The sequence below is a fragment of the Pogona vitticeps genome, chromosome 5 (genome assembly GCF_051106095.1).
Source record: "Pogona vitticeps strain Pit_001003342236 chromosome 5, PviZW2.1, whole genome shotgun sequence".
Taxonomy (NCBI): domain Eukaryota; kingdom Metazoa; phylum Chordata; class Lepidosauria; order Squamata; family Agamidae; genus Pogona; species Pogona vitticeps.
Window position 1 is genome coordinate 70,840,552 of NC_135787.1, and position 15,325 is coordinate 70,855,876.

The following is a 15,325-nucleotide window of genomic DNA, read 5'->3' on the forward strand; positions in this document are numbered from 1 at the left end:
AAAGTAAATGCTACAGCATTAAAATTTTAAGTTAATACTTATTCATTGAATTAAAAAAATCATTTCTCTTGCCATGCTAGCATTTGATCAGCTGTACCTGGAGCCCTTGCCCATGGACCATTTGGAGTTGTTCCTGAATCTTACGCAGCTCCTCCTGTTGACGATGAATGTTTGCTTCTATCATTCGTGTTCTTTGTTCCAATTGGTCCTTTAAATGTTGCATAGCTCCCAGTTGAGCAGAAAACTGAAGCATAGGCTGAAAAGTAACATATAAGCAAAAAGCAAGGAAAAAAATCTGAATCAGTAACTAGCACGCTATCAGAAAAAGAATTATCAACTGCTATAAACATTCTGCTATCAACTTTCTGCAACCTGAAATAATTATATGTAAATTAAAGTCACAAGTTGAGGTGTCTAACAAGGATTGTGCTTTTGAAAGCCTTTAGCATAGAACACGTTGATTACTTGAGAAGAATATTACAATAAACTGCAAGAAAATTGGATGTACTAAATTAAGAGAAAAGGAAACACATGATACAAGGTTATTATAGAAGGGACTCTCTTTTCAACTTCCAATTACACAAATCCAAGTTGACTCAGAGGGAAAGGACAGAACTCCCAAACAATCCTTGTTTAAATAATAGAGCTAGTAAGGTTTGTGCTGAAAAATACCTTATCTGTTATGTATGGGATGAAGATGCAGCTAAAAACATGTCCTTGTGGATTTGGAACATTTTTCCAATAAAGGAAGTTATTAGGGATTCAATGCTAAGATGCTCTTGGCCAGTAACCTGCAGTACCCATCTATCTGATGGTTTAAAAGAATTTGCATGAGATTTTTTCTCTCTTTTAGTGTATCTTGGCATTCTATTCAATGAAAACCAAAAATATCATTTTACCATACTTGAATAGTGCCATATTCAGAGCTGGCTTGGTGAATTTGTGTAGAAGTAACCAGACATACCTACAGAGGTACTAGCTGAATCAGGACTATTTATAATCTTCAATGAAACCACTTTACTGAGTCATGTTATACATCCAGACCCCTAGCAAAATTATGTGTTAGCAGTGACTTACCAAGTTTTAAGTAAGGTCTGGTTATTTAAAATAGCCTGGGTTAAGTAATAATATACTATATGTAATTTCACTAAAATATTAGTGATTTTCTATTTTATGTAAACTCTGGAAAGGTAAGCAGCACCAGCAATGTATTTTGAGATTTTTCAGAAAATGTTTATTCCACAGACCAAATAATATCTTTATACTACTCTCATACTCCTTACATGTGCTAAAATAATGACAAAATTCAAAATTTACAAAGCCTGATGAGAATCCGGTTTCTAAACTCCTAAGAATACAGAAATCATACGTGTTTTAAATAACAGAATCAAAACATAAATGACAGATAACCAAGGTTTCCTCTAAGGTATATATATGGCTGTGTGAGCACGAATGACGCCAAACACATCCCCCCACCACCACAGGGCTCCTCCTTCTCCTCTGCACACCCACAGCAACAGTTTCCAGTCCCTTTGATTCTAGTTGTAACAGAACCCCATGGGGGGGGGGAGCAGAGTCATGGCTATGAGGGATGGAGCCCTGCCCAGCAGGGCTGAAAATTAGACAGAACACTGCAGATAACTATTTTCATCTAAACAGGATTACAGGATTTATATAAAACTGCCTGGGTTGATTGCCTAGTTAGAATGGAATTTCTAATATATATAAATAAATTCCATTTTAACCAGGCAATCTACATTATTATAATTTTTAAAATATAAGTTCTGTTTTCTGAATCAATGATGTTGAATCCTGGCCAAAAGCAAAGATTAAGTCCTATATCAATTAATCTGATTTTTATGTTTTTGGTTGCTTGCATCACAATGTTCGTTCAGATTTAATTGTTACCTGAGTCATGCCTTGTTGAATCTGTAAAGTTGCAGGCTGAGACATCATTGGTTGCGCTAATGGTTGTCCAACAGGTTGTGAATTTAAAGACTAGGATTTAAAAACATACGTGCATGACATAATTAGCAAAGCCAATTTCTATCATAGATAATTAATGTTTGTCTCCATGACATTCAGTGCCAAGGTACAGTTTAGGGAAACTGAAACCCAAATGAAATTTTCCTTTCCTCCTGTAACATTAAGTAGAAAGCAGTAAGATGCTGACATGCAGTTTGGGTCACTTTGTACCATTTGATGCTTCTAAGTTTTTTGCTTTTTATTTTGCCCTGGAATATACATATTCATACCAACGATTCTACACACAAGATACTGTGTACAAAGGTAGACAAAGCAAGAGCCAAAGAAGAAGTCTGAAATAGCTCCCTGCTCCAATATGCCACCTTTTCTTGCTTATGTGGAACAAACTGGCCTTTTATAAGCTGGCGCATACATTCTGCCACTGGCTATAAGGTTACACTGTACAAAAAAGATATGGAATGTGAAAACAGATTACTTATTTGTAACTGTGGTTCTCCAAGTGGTCATCTATGAACTCATACTAGTGGATGAAATATCAGGTTCATAAGCAGAATATTCTAAATACTCATTAGCTATATGCAGTAATTAGGCCTATGTTTATTTCAAGGTAAAAATTCCTCCAGGAAACAGAAAACAGACACCAGGTCTGAGCAAAGATCGGGGGTGGGGAAGAGAGACAAGTGGTGTGGGTTTTGTTTTGTTGTTTTGTTTTTGTTTTGTTTTTTGTTTTGAAGATTTGGGTTCAATTAAAAGTGGGGGAAAGAGTACATGAAACTAAATATAATCATGAAAGAAGATAGCAGATTAATCACGTATGTTAATGTAGGAAATATTGACAGCTTTTGTCTTTGAAGCTTGTGATGAGAGATGGGCTTGGTAGTTGTGAAGAAAATAACAGTGGCATCAGTGAATAATAACAGAAGTATTATATTTGGTAATGACTTAAGAAACCAAGACTTATATTCAATCCATTTATATGGGTGTCCATCATGTGTACAAATTTTATCTCAGCTATTTCCCTCTGTATTTTTTATTTGTAATGATTCTGTTCGAACCTAGTGATTTTTAAATCTTCCAGAGTGTCTGGGTAGACTGAAATAGTTGAAGACAGGTTACTGTGTATTGTTGTTTCTGATGTCAGATTTGTGGTTGTTGATCCGTTTCTGTAGAGATTGTCCTGTCTGTCCTATGTAGAGTGCAGAGGGGCACTTTGGGCAAAAGATGGCATAGATCACATAAACTGAGGAACAAATGAAGGTGCCTGTGATATTGTGTGTGGCATTGTGAGGTCCCGTGACTATGTTGCCAGAATAGATGTGTGGGTACAGTTGGCATGTGGGTCTGTGTCAGGATTTAGTCCCCCATCTGTATTGTTGTTTTGTGGTATATTGTGTGTTAGCATTTGCTTGAGGTTGGAGGGTCTCCCACCAAGGGCTTTGGAGAGTGAAGTGTTCTTGTTGAGGATGGGCTGGAGACCACTTAACATGCATGTGAGTGGTCTCAATTGTGGACTGTGACAACTAGCGGTGTTCTGTCATTTTGTCTTCTGGGTCTTTCTTGCCGTAAGTTACTTCTAGGTATGCATCTTGCTTTGTCGATTTGTTCCTTGATCATATGGGGTGGGTACTGTAGTCCGAGGAGTGCCTTTTGTAGATCCCTGACTTTGGAGTTCCTGTCTTGTGGGTCAGAGCAAATGCAGTTGTTTCTTAGGGCTTGGATGTATGGATTCTGTTCTGTGTTCAGAATGGAAGCTGGAAGACTGCAAGTAGGTATATCAATTGATGGGTTTCCAGGACAGTGTGGTGTTAAGATGTCCATGTTGTAGTTTAACCATAGTGTCTAGAAAATGCACCTGCTGCATAATTGTTCCAGATTGGGGTTGATGTTTGGGTGGAAGTTACTGAAATCCTGTTAGAATTTTTCTAGATTCCTTTCCATGGGTCCATATTAGAAAAATGTCACCAATGTACCTCACATAGAGGAATGGCTTTTATGTGCAGCAGTTAAGAAAGCATTGTTCCAGGTCTGCCATGAATATGTTTGCATATTGTGGGGCCATGCGGGTCCCCACTGCAGTTTCATTAATCTGGCGATAGGTTTTATTGTTAAAGATGAAATAGTTTTGTGTGAGTACAAACAGAGAGGTGATTATGTGAGTTTCCTCCTTGTTTTGGATGGTGTTTGTGATAGCTTGTAGTCCATCTTTGTGTGGAATGTTAGTATAGAGTGCCTCTACATCCCCTGTAGCTAGGACGGTGTTATCAGGAAGATTGTGTGTGGAATGATGCTTCCTTAGGACATCTGTGGTATCTCTTATGTGTTGTTGTTGTTGTTTAGTCATTAAGTCATGTCCAATCCTGTCTTCCACTGCCTCCCAGAGTTGGGTCAAATTCGTGTTGATAGCTTCAATGACACTGTCCAAAAATCTCGTCCTCTGATGTCCCCTTCTCCTCTTGCCTTCACACTTTCCCAACATCAGGGGCTTTTTCAGGGATCTTCTCTTCTCATGAGATAGCCTCAGCTTCAGGATCTGTCCTTCCAGTGAGCACTCAAGGTTGATTTCCTTCAAAATGGATAGGTTTGTTCTCTTTGCAGTCCAGGAGACTCTCAAGAGACTCCTCCAGCACCACAATTCAAAAGCATCAATTATTTGGCGGTCAGCCTTCTTTATGGTCCAGCTCTCACTTCCATACATCACTAATGGAAAAACCATAGCTTTGACCATGCGGACCTTTATCGGCAAGGTGATGTCTTGGCTTTTTAAGATCCTGTCTAGGTTTGTCATTGTTTTCCTCCAAAGAAGCAGGCATCTTTTAATTTCGTGGCTGCTGTCACCATCTGCAGTGATCATGGAGCCCAAGAAGGTAAAATCTGTCACTGCCTCCATATCGTCCCCTTCTATTTCCCAGGAGGTGGCAGGACCAGTGGCCATGATCTTAGTTTTTTGATGTAGAGCTTCAGACCATTTTTTGCACTCTCCTCTTTCACCCTCATTCAGAGGTTCTTTAATTCCTCCTCACTTTCTGCTTGCATAACTAAGTGGAATTGTTGTAAGTGGTGTAGATCTCGAGAAAGCAAGAACAGAAAGAGCAGATTGCGTTGAAGGAGTCATGATGGATGCAGAAAAAAAGGCGAAAACTAAAGTTTTATATCACAATAATGTAAACTGTAATGGACAGGAACACAAATGAGAAGGGGAGGAAATTGTTTAGAGAGCATAGAAAAAAATGGACGAGAATTTTAAAAACACTGCCTCAGTAGGGGACAAAAGGAAATTGAGACACAGAAGGAACAGGTATAGATATATGCTACAGAGTTTGAAGAGTCACACTAAATTGCATCAACACAGCTTTTAAAAGTTTTATAATTTTCTGCACATGTGAAGGAAAGCTGATTAGTATGGTTTCAGAGAGACTAGAATGAAAAACAGTATAGTGGTGCTCCGCATAGCGACGATAATCCGTTCCAGAAAAATTGTCACTATCAGGATTCGTCGCTATGCGCAAAGAAAAAGCCCATAGGAACGCATTAAACCACGTTTAATGCGTTCCTATGGGCTTAAAACTCACCGTTATGCGAAAATCCTCCATACGGCTGCCATTTTCGCTGCCCGGTATGCGAGGAATGGGCGCGAAAACACTGTGGGTGGCCATTTTTTTTCCGGTGGCCATTTTGGAACCGCCAATCAGCTGTTTTTAAAACATCGCAAATTAAAACATTGCAATTAAAAACATTGCAATGCGATCGCTTTTGCGATCACAAAAAATCTGTCGCTATGCGGATTCGTCGTTAACCAAGGCACTCGTTAAGTGAGGCACCACTGTACTTGTATATAACTATGTACATATCTACTTGTTAGGAATACTTACCAGCTAAACTGATATGAAATGAAAAAGTTATTTTCTTAGAAATTACCTGATTACCAAGCGATGCCCTCCTTTGTGCAGATTTTTCATGAGTGGATAAATTTTGCCTTGGAGGAGTGCTAGTATCCATTGTCATCTTTGTTGGTGTTGCTGAAGCCAAACAAGGATACTTTTACATATCGTCATCTCCAACATTCTGAATGTGCACATATATACTTGGACCAAGCAATTAATTTAACAAAGTAAATCTAGATCTTTGAAAAACTATTTTATAGTAAATTAAATTTATTAATTATACTTTTGTAATCACATGGGTTCAAAATTTAATTATCATAAACAGACATAAACAAAGACAATAAACTTATGCATAACTAGTTTTCATTCTAAACACTCACATGAAGGATCTGAGACTGCAGTATGGGAAGATTTCCTTGAACTTCTTGAGGAGGCAGAAGGTGTTGGGCTATGATCAAATCTCTCCAATGCTTCTTTGAGGCTTACTGTATTTATATGATTGTCAGAACCAGAGTCCTGACTCTGAAAAAATAAACAATGATTTGGCCAGCTAATCACAAGGTTTTAAAAAACTGAGTATGATTTGATGACACATCACAATAATAAATGAATTTCCAGTGGCAATCATAAAATGTTGAAATGTTGTTTGTGATCCTTTTCTATCCTAGTCCTAGAATATAGTCCCAACCAAGTGCTTCTTTTTTCTATTTACCCACAAATTGAAAACTTCAACCTATATCAAAGTTCTAAATGACTCCAAAGATTCAAAAGCAATTTGGGCTCAGCTCCACAGAAAATTCTACATTTGCAAATATTTTATAGTGAATTTGTGAAGCAAAATAATTGAAATCAAGAGGTAGATAATGTAAGCAATCCACCACGTCCTACCTATTTTAGATTACAACTCCCATAATCGCAAAATTATGGAGTGGTGAAACCTGCAAATCAAATCTCCTGGATTACCATCAGGTTGTCAGCTCCCACAACTCTTGGAGTCACTCAGTATAAACTATTTCTATAAGCAGTAGCATTTCGCTACTCTTCTATTTTGAGATGGTACTACTTTTCATTTCATATGATTGCCAGGGTTACCGCAAACCAAAACCCTCAAATGAACCAAGACACATTTGAAACAAAGACGGTGACAGTAGGAATCTCAGTTGGCACCAAACTTTGCAATGCACTGAGCCACCCTGCTTTTAAAAGGGTGCAAGGGAAACTTTGTGCCAGGTAAGTGTGAGAAAAGAGAAAGCAAGGACGCATACCAGTATATATGAATGTTTGAACTGCTGAGTAATGAGAGATGAACACCACCCAAAGCCATGGAACAGAAAGGCTAGTGGGAGTAGCATCCCTACTTCGAAACTAGGTCCCTCATCACATTGGTGCACACATGGGTAGGCTCAAGATTAGACTACTGCAACACTCTCTATATGAGGCTGCCTTATGAGGCTGTCACGGAAACTTCAACAGGTGAAGAACATGGTAGCCAGGTTATTGGACAGAGTTAAAAAATATCATCATATCACCCCAATTCTGGCTGCCTTACATGGGTAACCTTTCCATCTCTGTGCCAGCTTCAAGGTGATGGTTCTAACTTAGGAAGAGGTAGCTGTGTTAATCTGTGCAAGCATTATCAGGCAAAATCCAAAGAAACAAAACAAAACAAACTGAGATTCCTACTGTAATAGTTAGTCTTTAAAGTGCCACATTTTTATCTTTTTTCTGTTTGGTTTGGTTCAAACTTACAAAGCCCTAAATGGTTTGGGACCTCAGCACTTGGCAGAACGTCTACACCTAACTGGATCTGCCCGTTCTACATGAACATCCCAAGCAGGCCAGCTGAGGATGCTAACCCTGAGCAAGGCCTGGTGGGAGATGAAAACTGGGCCTTCTCAGCTGCTCCTCAGCTGTGGAATGAATTCCCCCTGCAATTCATCTGGTCCCTTCACTAGTAACTTTTAAAAAGTCACAAAAATTCTTTTATTCAGGCAGGCATTCCAAAACGTTATACCTGCAGAGTCAGCTGAGCTTAGTTAGCCTAATTTGATCAAGTCCACCATTTAAAATACTTATTTCTGTAAATGTGTCTTAATGCTTTTGATTGTATTGTTTATTCATATTTTATAATTTTTATTTCTGGTCTGTCAAATTAATATTTTAATTATGTTGTTGTGTTTGCTGTATACCGCCCAGAGTGGCCCTCAGCAAGATGGGCAGTATGAAAATTAAACAAACAAACAAATAAGAAAGCAAGCAGGCAAGCTTGAGCTAGGTACTGTAGTTCTGCTATGTATATGCATATAAAAATATCTCACTCTACTCTCACATTCACTTATTTTGTGTGAACATTTCACATTCTGAAATTCCATATTTGTTTTAGAAATGTAATGTAACTATTAAGATACAAGGAAAAGAACCAAAATAAGAAAACATACTTTATCTGCTGCTGTCTCTGGCACAGACTCTTCAATACCAAGTTCACGCCGCCTTTCTGCTCGAACCTCTGCATAACTACAGACAACAACCATACATTCCAATGGATTATCATATCAAATTGTTTTAACTGCAACAGCTCTAAATGGACAGTCCTGTTAGTACTGGGACTTCCTTCATATCCTCACTGCAGCCCTCTGCACCATTTGAAAATTTGCTCCAGAGCCATTCATGACTTTTACAAGTGGGGATTTAGAGTGCATTAGAGACAGCAAGGGACGAGGGATTAAGAGTCTAGTCTATTCATTGCAGGAGCCCGGGGAGATATTCAGATATTTTCTTTTAGGATTTCTGACAGGTAACTTTCCAATTGCACTAATGGAGCTGCTTCTATTAATAGAAGTACATATTTTAATCTTCTGAGCCCTTAGTTTTAACTTGCTCAGAAGACTTCAGTCGTTCCTTGGCTATCCTCCTAATACTTTACAAAACTATCAGAAGCATAGTTGTAAAATTTGTTGCAAACTACTGAAATTGAAAAATCATGCAGAATTCTCTTACCTTACTACTGTGTGTGTACATACGATGAACTCTGGTCTAGAATTCCACTGATGGTAAGTGATATAGTAATGAGTCTGCAACCAAATCCACTGTTGCCCCTTTGTGAGGAATCTATAATAGCAGGACTTCCCTTTTCCGTACTGCATTACTACAGTATTAAACAACAAAATGTTACTTCAAAACATCTGCTTAAAAACTCTAAGATACAGATTTAAATAAAAGTACCGATTTCAACTCATACAAAGTGTCCTTCTATTATTATTAGAAACACTCTGGTGCTTATTGTATCAGAAGACAATAGCCAAGATCCCAAAAATTACTTCTGACACTTTTAATGTTACCAAGCCATCGTTCTTGTCTGTTGACGTAATGCAGAATTCCAATTATATTTCCACATTTTAAGGGTACACAAGTTATTGTGTGTGTAAATTTTACTTTGCTTCATCCAAACCAGTGGCTATAACACAGACATGTGGCTCAGAAAGGGACAGTTATGAGCACGTTATGTTAAAAACTATTATTTAATTTCCAGTAAAATGCTTTTTATATTTAAATTTTGCTATAAGTGATTACATAGGTTTTAAATCATTTCAATACTAAGTAAAAGATGAGCAAAATATTTATGCTAAAGCATTTTAATTTAAGCACAATTTCATAATAATATGAAATAATAATATGAAATAATAGTTCAGTATTTCATAATACTTTAATTTTACAAAACATTGAAGGCAAAAATGTATTTTTGCATGAATTAGAAGTCCAATTAAAAATTAATACACTAATAAAATGAGACCTGTCAGGAAGTATAACAGTGAAGGAACATCAAAGCAGCACATGGCAACAGGATTACCTATTTGATAATGACATGTCATTTGGAAACACTACGGCAATTCATGCTTGCCAAGAATGCACTACATTTGCATCATTTCCAGGAAATCTGACTTTCTAACATTTGACATGAGACAGAAGAATTACAAAGAAAATTCAGAATAATATGATGATAGCTGTCAGAGAAATCTGGAAAAAAAACCTATGACTAGAACAGGAACTGACTGACTAGAACAGTATAAAAATATAAAAAGCAGGTGTAAAGATAGTGTGTAAGTACCTGCTATTTATATTGGACAAAGTCCTATTGAGCTTTTATGCCAGTAGAACTCATTAAGTGTAGATCTCATTGGTGAACCAATGCTATAAGGCAGGGGTCTCCAAACTATGGCGCATGGGCCACATCCGGCCCACCTTGCCGTTTTATCTGGCTTGTGCAGGGGGTGGAGAGGTGCAAGCTGGCAGGCAGGCAACCACACACACATTCCTTCAGCCCTCATATATGTGGAAAATATAAGATGTGGCCCTCACACTCAAAAGTTTGGAGACCACTGCTATAAGGTACCTCGTTGAAGCATTTGCTATTGTGCACCAAGTTGCAAGACCTGGTGCAGAACAGCAACAAATGCCTATGCTAACTTCTTAATTTGCAACAATTCACCAGTTAGATTTATTAGAGTGGCAAGCTTTTGGCCACTTAGTTACAGTACTACTTTTGATGAGATGATGCTCAAGATGGCTTGCAAAAATTATCTGCCATCTTTTGCAAATGAACCAGACACATGGACATAAGCAGCAGTGACCACAATTATTCCCCAGGTGAGTCTGAAGACTTAATCATGACAAGTGAGGTTTTTTTCCTTGAACAAAGACTATTGTGATATTTCACAAAATGCTTTTAATTTCAACTGTCACAATAGTTTGCCATGTAGCACAGGAGCTGTTCTTACTTCAAACAGGCCAGATGCTACATCATCAGAAAGGTTTACCATCTAATGCTCAAGATATAGTTTGGGTTTATATAACTTAATATCACATTTACTTACAGTGTTCATGACATTTTGCCAGATTTTCTAGGTCATCTACATGATAATAATCATATCCTGATGTCCCCAATACTTCAAAGGGTAAATAACCTATTATTGGTGGTGCCCTGGATAATGACACAAGAGTTGTTAGTCTATGCCTCAGAAGAGGAGGGAAAAATGTCATAATAATTCTTATATTTGTGCACATAATGACATACAATGTATTCAATAGAAAAAGAAAAATTAATTTCTTCCTATAATCAGCCAATGTCAATTAGTTGCCACTAACCGTAACTGAATGCTACCATTTAGTACTACATTGTAAGAAATGGCACCTGTGATCCAAGAAAAGGAACTTCCATTCTAAGCTATGTCTAGAGGTGAACTCTTCATTGGGTTCTTCAACAGTGCTCATTTCCTAAAAAAATTAAAAAAATGTAAGTCTCTCAGAACTGCTCTACTCTAATTTAAAACTCCTTCTGAAATCCAGATTCCAAACAATTAAATTAACATGAATGTTACATGCAAACAATTTCTTATTTTACTGTTTCATTGCTGCTTTAAAGACGAATAACTCGCCACTGTAGATCAACATGCTCTACACCTGTTTTATCAGCATGGGATTTGCAAACTCATCAGCATATCAACAATATACACAAAACAAAACAAATGCAAAAAGAAGAAGAAGAAGAAAAAGATGAGGGAAACATTGTGGCCCCTTAAAGATTTTTATTTTATCTCAGATGTTTCCCTCTGGATTCTTTTCTTCTCCAGATTGGAACTTTCAGAAACGAAAGTTGAAGTAAGGAAAAAGAAAAAGAAAGTAAAATAAAGAACAAGAATTCAGAGTGGAAACAGCCAAGATAAAATATACTGTATACATATGAATAATACCTATCTCAATGGATCAAATATTAGCGAAGGGTTCATAAGCCATTCCCAAATGTGAAATACTACAATATTTATGTTGTTATCTGCTATCATTTTCTTCCCCAACTACCCACAGCCACCATTACAGAAACAGCTTCAAAGATAAGGCCAGTGAAGGCTTTTAATTGAAATAACATCAACTGTAGGTCCTGATGGCAATTTTAATTGTATTTCAATCATTTTATCTTTTATTGTATTTTAATTGAATTGTAATTGTTGTAAGCTGCCCAGAGACCTTTGGGTAGAGTGGGCGGCATATAAGTTAAATACATAAATAAATAAATAACTGATTACCACATGTTCCTTCTGTTGTTGTTTCCTTTAGCCTCTAATCAGTTGCTGTTAACAGAACAAAGCTTTAAGAGAAAAGAACTGAATGATCAAATACGGGTCTTAAATCACTGCTTGGTGTGAAATGCAACGTGGGTCTACCACAATTACCTCTTTATATTAAAGCCCAGTATGAAGGTTTTGCCATATAGTCTCTTTATTTTCAATTAGAGATGGGGATATTCATATTTGTATACAAATATCCTCGCACAGGTAGCATTAACGAGGGTACCGCCCCATGGGGCTGGATGGTACACTCACCGATCTGACACAGATGCGATTCTACCAATGGCTCCACAGGGTGCGATCTGCTCGCCACTCCTGGCAGGAGGACAAGCCTTGCTGAAGGGTCGAAGAGTGGCGAGTGGATTGCACGCTGTGGAGCCATTGGTAGAATCGCTCCATCCACGTCAGATCGGTGAGTGGACTGTCTGTGTGGGGATATTCATATATAAATACCTCTATCTCTATTTTCAATCATGTCTGAAGAAGTGGACCTGTTCCACGAACGCTCACATTAAAATATAGCACTTAGTCTTTAAGGTGCCACAACATCTTTGGATTCCTTCTTTCCCTTTTGTTTGGTGTTTCTTGTTGATATGCTTGCACAGACTAACATGGCTACCACTTCAAAAATTATCAACATATGAATCCCACACAAAGTACAACAGAGAAACAGGCACTCTCAGTATACTGTCTTCCTCTCCACACCTGGAGATGGAGTAGTTGGCAGGGAAGGACTTTATTTACTATTTTCAACAGCGTTTTAAATGTCTTAATGTTTTAAAATAGGAAATCCTTTAAAATTAAACTTCAGCGAATTTAACTTTGCACATGAAATGTCACAAAACATGTTTAGTTTCTCTTTTACACAGAAGACACTGAACATCAAGCATGAGAGGGCAGAGCCCTCAGATTGATTCTCCCTACTCCTGAAAACAGGTGATTATTTTAAGTGCCAACCATCTAAACATCTGTTGGAGATATGGGCTAGGCTGTATCTATAATATCACACTAATGAAACAGTGACAGAGGCTGAAAGTGAATGTTTTTGATCACAAAACACACAGTCTAGGTAATAGTTTATAAAAGAAATCTATCCTGGAACAGAGCACCTTCCCACTGGAATAGTGTTACTTACATTACCATTTATTAAATAAGCTTACATTATGTTAAAAACAAAATAAAAGACAGATTTGAAAGAGATAAATCTAACATACCTTAATAAACTGAGGTGTAGCTAACCTAACTGTAGCTACAAAGCAAACTCTGTCTTCATAAGATGGTCTATGAGACCTCTGTATGGTTTCTTCATAACCATTATGTGCAGAGTTAGGCACTAAGGATGAGAAACAGGAAGGAAAATTACTAGTTTCCAAGGATGACCTATAACCACATATTTTATTAACAATCCAAGGGATGCAATCCTGTTGCATAGGTTATGCTTGTAGAAGGGTGATGACAGTGGGTGATTTTTTGTTAATTCTACTTCTGCCTTGCAGCTTTTTTTACTCCTATACAATCTTTTCTATCACATGGAAACTGGGAACTGCAGGACAGAGGAAGGCAGTCTTTACCTAAAATCAGTGCCACCTGATGACATCACCAGCAGGATCAGATGCTCAGTAAAAATGTCTTCCTCCAGTCCTGTGGCTCCCACAGCTTCCACATGGTGAAAGGGATTATGCAGAAGTCAGAAAAGCAATGTGACAGAGGTAAAAAAATTCAATTTCCAGAAGTCACTCCCTCTTCTAGAGACAGTTATACCAACAGGATTCCACCACCATATAAAAACGCAATTAAGAAGAAATATAAAACCAAGCTTCTTCTAACAATGGGAACCTAACAGCAGCATGATAAACTAATTAATATGTATAGCTGTGAAATTATAATTTATACAATTGTAACTATACAAGTTTAAGGTTTATACAAGTTTACAGTTTATAAAATTACATTTTATGTAAGCACACGTTTATATGTTGCCATCTATCTGTTCAGTTCAACATCACATACATTCCATATAGCTATCTTCCAGAAACAGAACACTCTCAACATTCTATCCACTCACACAAAAAAATTAATATTTAGGGTATACGTTTAACTTGAACTTTAAATCAAGTAAAAATACATTGGAGCCTTCCAAAGGTTTTCCTTTAGAAAGGCACAATAAAGCAAATATTTTAGGGATCAGATAAAAAAAGGTGGTGTACCACGTCTGGAGAGCTCTCTAGCCTTTCTTTCCCCCTGCTATAGCTGTTTGGTTTTGCACCAGTGTTGCTTAATGTCGTTTTTACAGGTAAGATTAGTAGTTGCTTAAAGGAGATGGCCTTTCTAGTGCACTGTATTCTTTCCAGTTGGGTTGGTCCCTATCCATTCCTGCTGCTTTATTTACTTTGCCAGAACCACTGCTGTTTTATGTCTTTTTATTTTGAGTTAGGTCACATTTTTCTAGGCCTTCTGCTTGCCTGCTGTTAGTACCGCCATTCGCCATGTTTTCGTAAGTTTCTCGACTGCTTCTGCTGGTCTGCCTACCTGCCATCTATTGCAACCTACCTGTTTCATGCCTGCAGAGAAGAGAATGAGCCTGGTATCTGACTTCTAAGCTGGGGCAGCACCTAGCTTTTCTTCTCATGAACTGAGTTTGCAAAGCAACCACTTCAATCCAACATAAGACAACACTGCTACACCACCTTAGCCAGGGTGCTAGCCTCATGAGTTGCTTTAGAATATGGTAGAAATAGGGGAGATGGCAAAGGAAAAGCACAATGAGAAATAGCTCTTTAGAATCCTCTGCTTTCAAGGGAAAAACTGTACACAGACCTGACACTGAATTTGCAAAGCACCCCTTCAATAAATTTCTTTAAAAAACAACTGCAAACAGCAAGCTTACTAAAGAACAGCACAAAAAAACACAGCAAGGAAATGCAATCCAAGTAAGCTACATGTAGTGTGCCTGCAGAAAAAACACAATTCATCTGTTTCTACTTTCGTTAACCCTTCATATTAACAAAATTAACCCTGTACAAACAGCATTTTTAGAAGAGGCAGCCATGTTAGTCTGTGCTAGCATATTAGACAAAAACAAAGGAAAAATTAAAAATAAAGAAAACAAAAATGTTGTGGCACTTTAATTAAAACTGTATTTTAATATGAACTTTTATGGACAAGGCCAGTTCCACTGAGGACTTGATCCAGAAAAATTCACATTAAAATACAGCAGTTAGTCTTTAAAGTGCCACAACATTTTTGTCTTCATTTTTATTTTTTCCTTTGTGTTTGCCTGATATGCACTAACAGCATAATCCAATACATGTGCACTCAACAGAATTTACTCCCTGGAAAAAG

At 37.5% G+C, this 15,325-nt stretch overlaps 1 protein-coding gene across 8 annotated transcripts in view; it reads right to left on the reverse strand.

Moving 5' to 3' along the window:
• Positions 1 to 15,325, reverse strand: part of CLOCK (clock circadian regulator) — a 69,348-nt gene that overhangs the window by 12,333 nt on the left and 41,690 nt on the right. For all 8 annotated transcript variants that reach the window (XM_020792484.3, XM_078394677.1, XM_020792483.3 and 5 more), the window contains 9 exons: positions 13,201 to 13,319; positions 11,056 to 11,138; positions 10,739 to 10,845; positions 8,865 to 9,012; positions 8,306 to 8,381; positions 6,248 to 6,389; positions 5,902 to 6,002; positions 1,909 to 1,998; positions 98 to 256 (listed from right to left, as the gene is read on the reverse strand). In XM_020792484.3, coding sequence (XP_020648143.3) covers positions 98 to 256; positions 1,909 to 1,998; positions 5,902 to 6,002; positions 6,248 to 6,389; positions 8,306 to 8,381; positions 8,865 to 9,012; positions 10,739 to 10,845; positions 11,056 to 11,138; positions 13,201 to 13,319 — 1,025 coding nt within the window. The remainder of the gene's footprint in view (positions 1 to 97; positions 257 to 1,908; positions 1,999 to 5,901; positions 6,003 to 6,247; positions 6,390 to 8,305; positions 8,382 to 8,864; positions 9,013 to 10,738; positions 10,846 to 11,055; positions 11,139 to 13,200; positions 13,320 to 15,325) is intronic.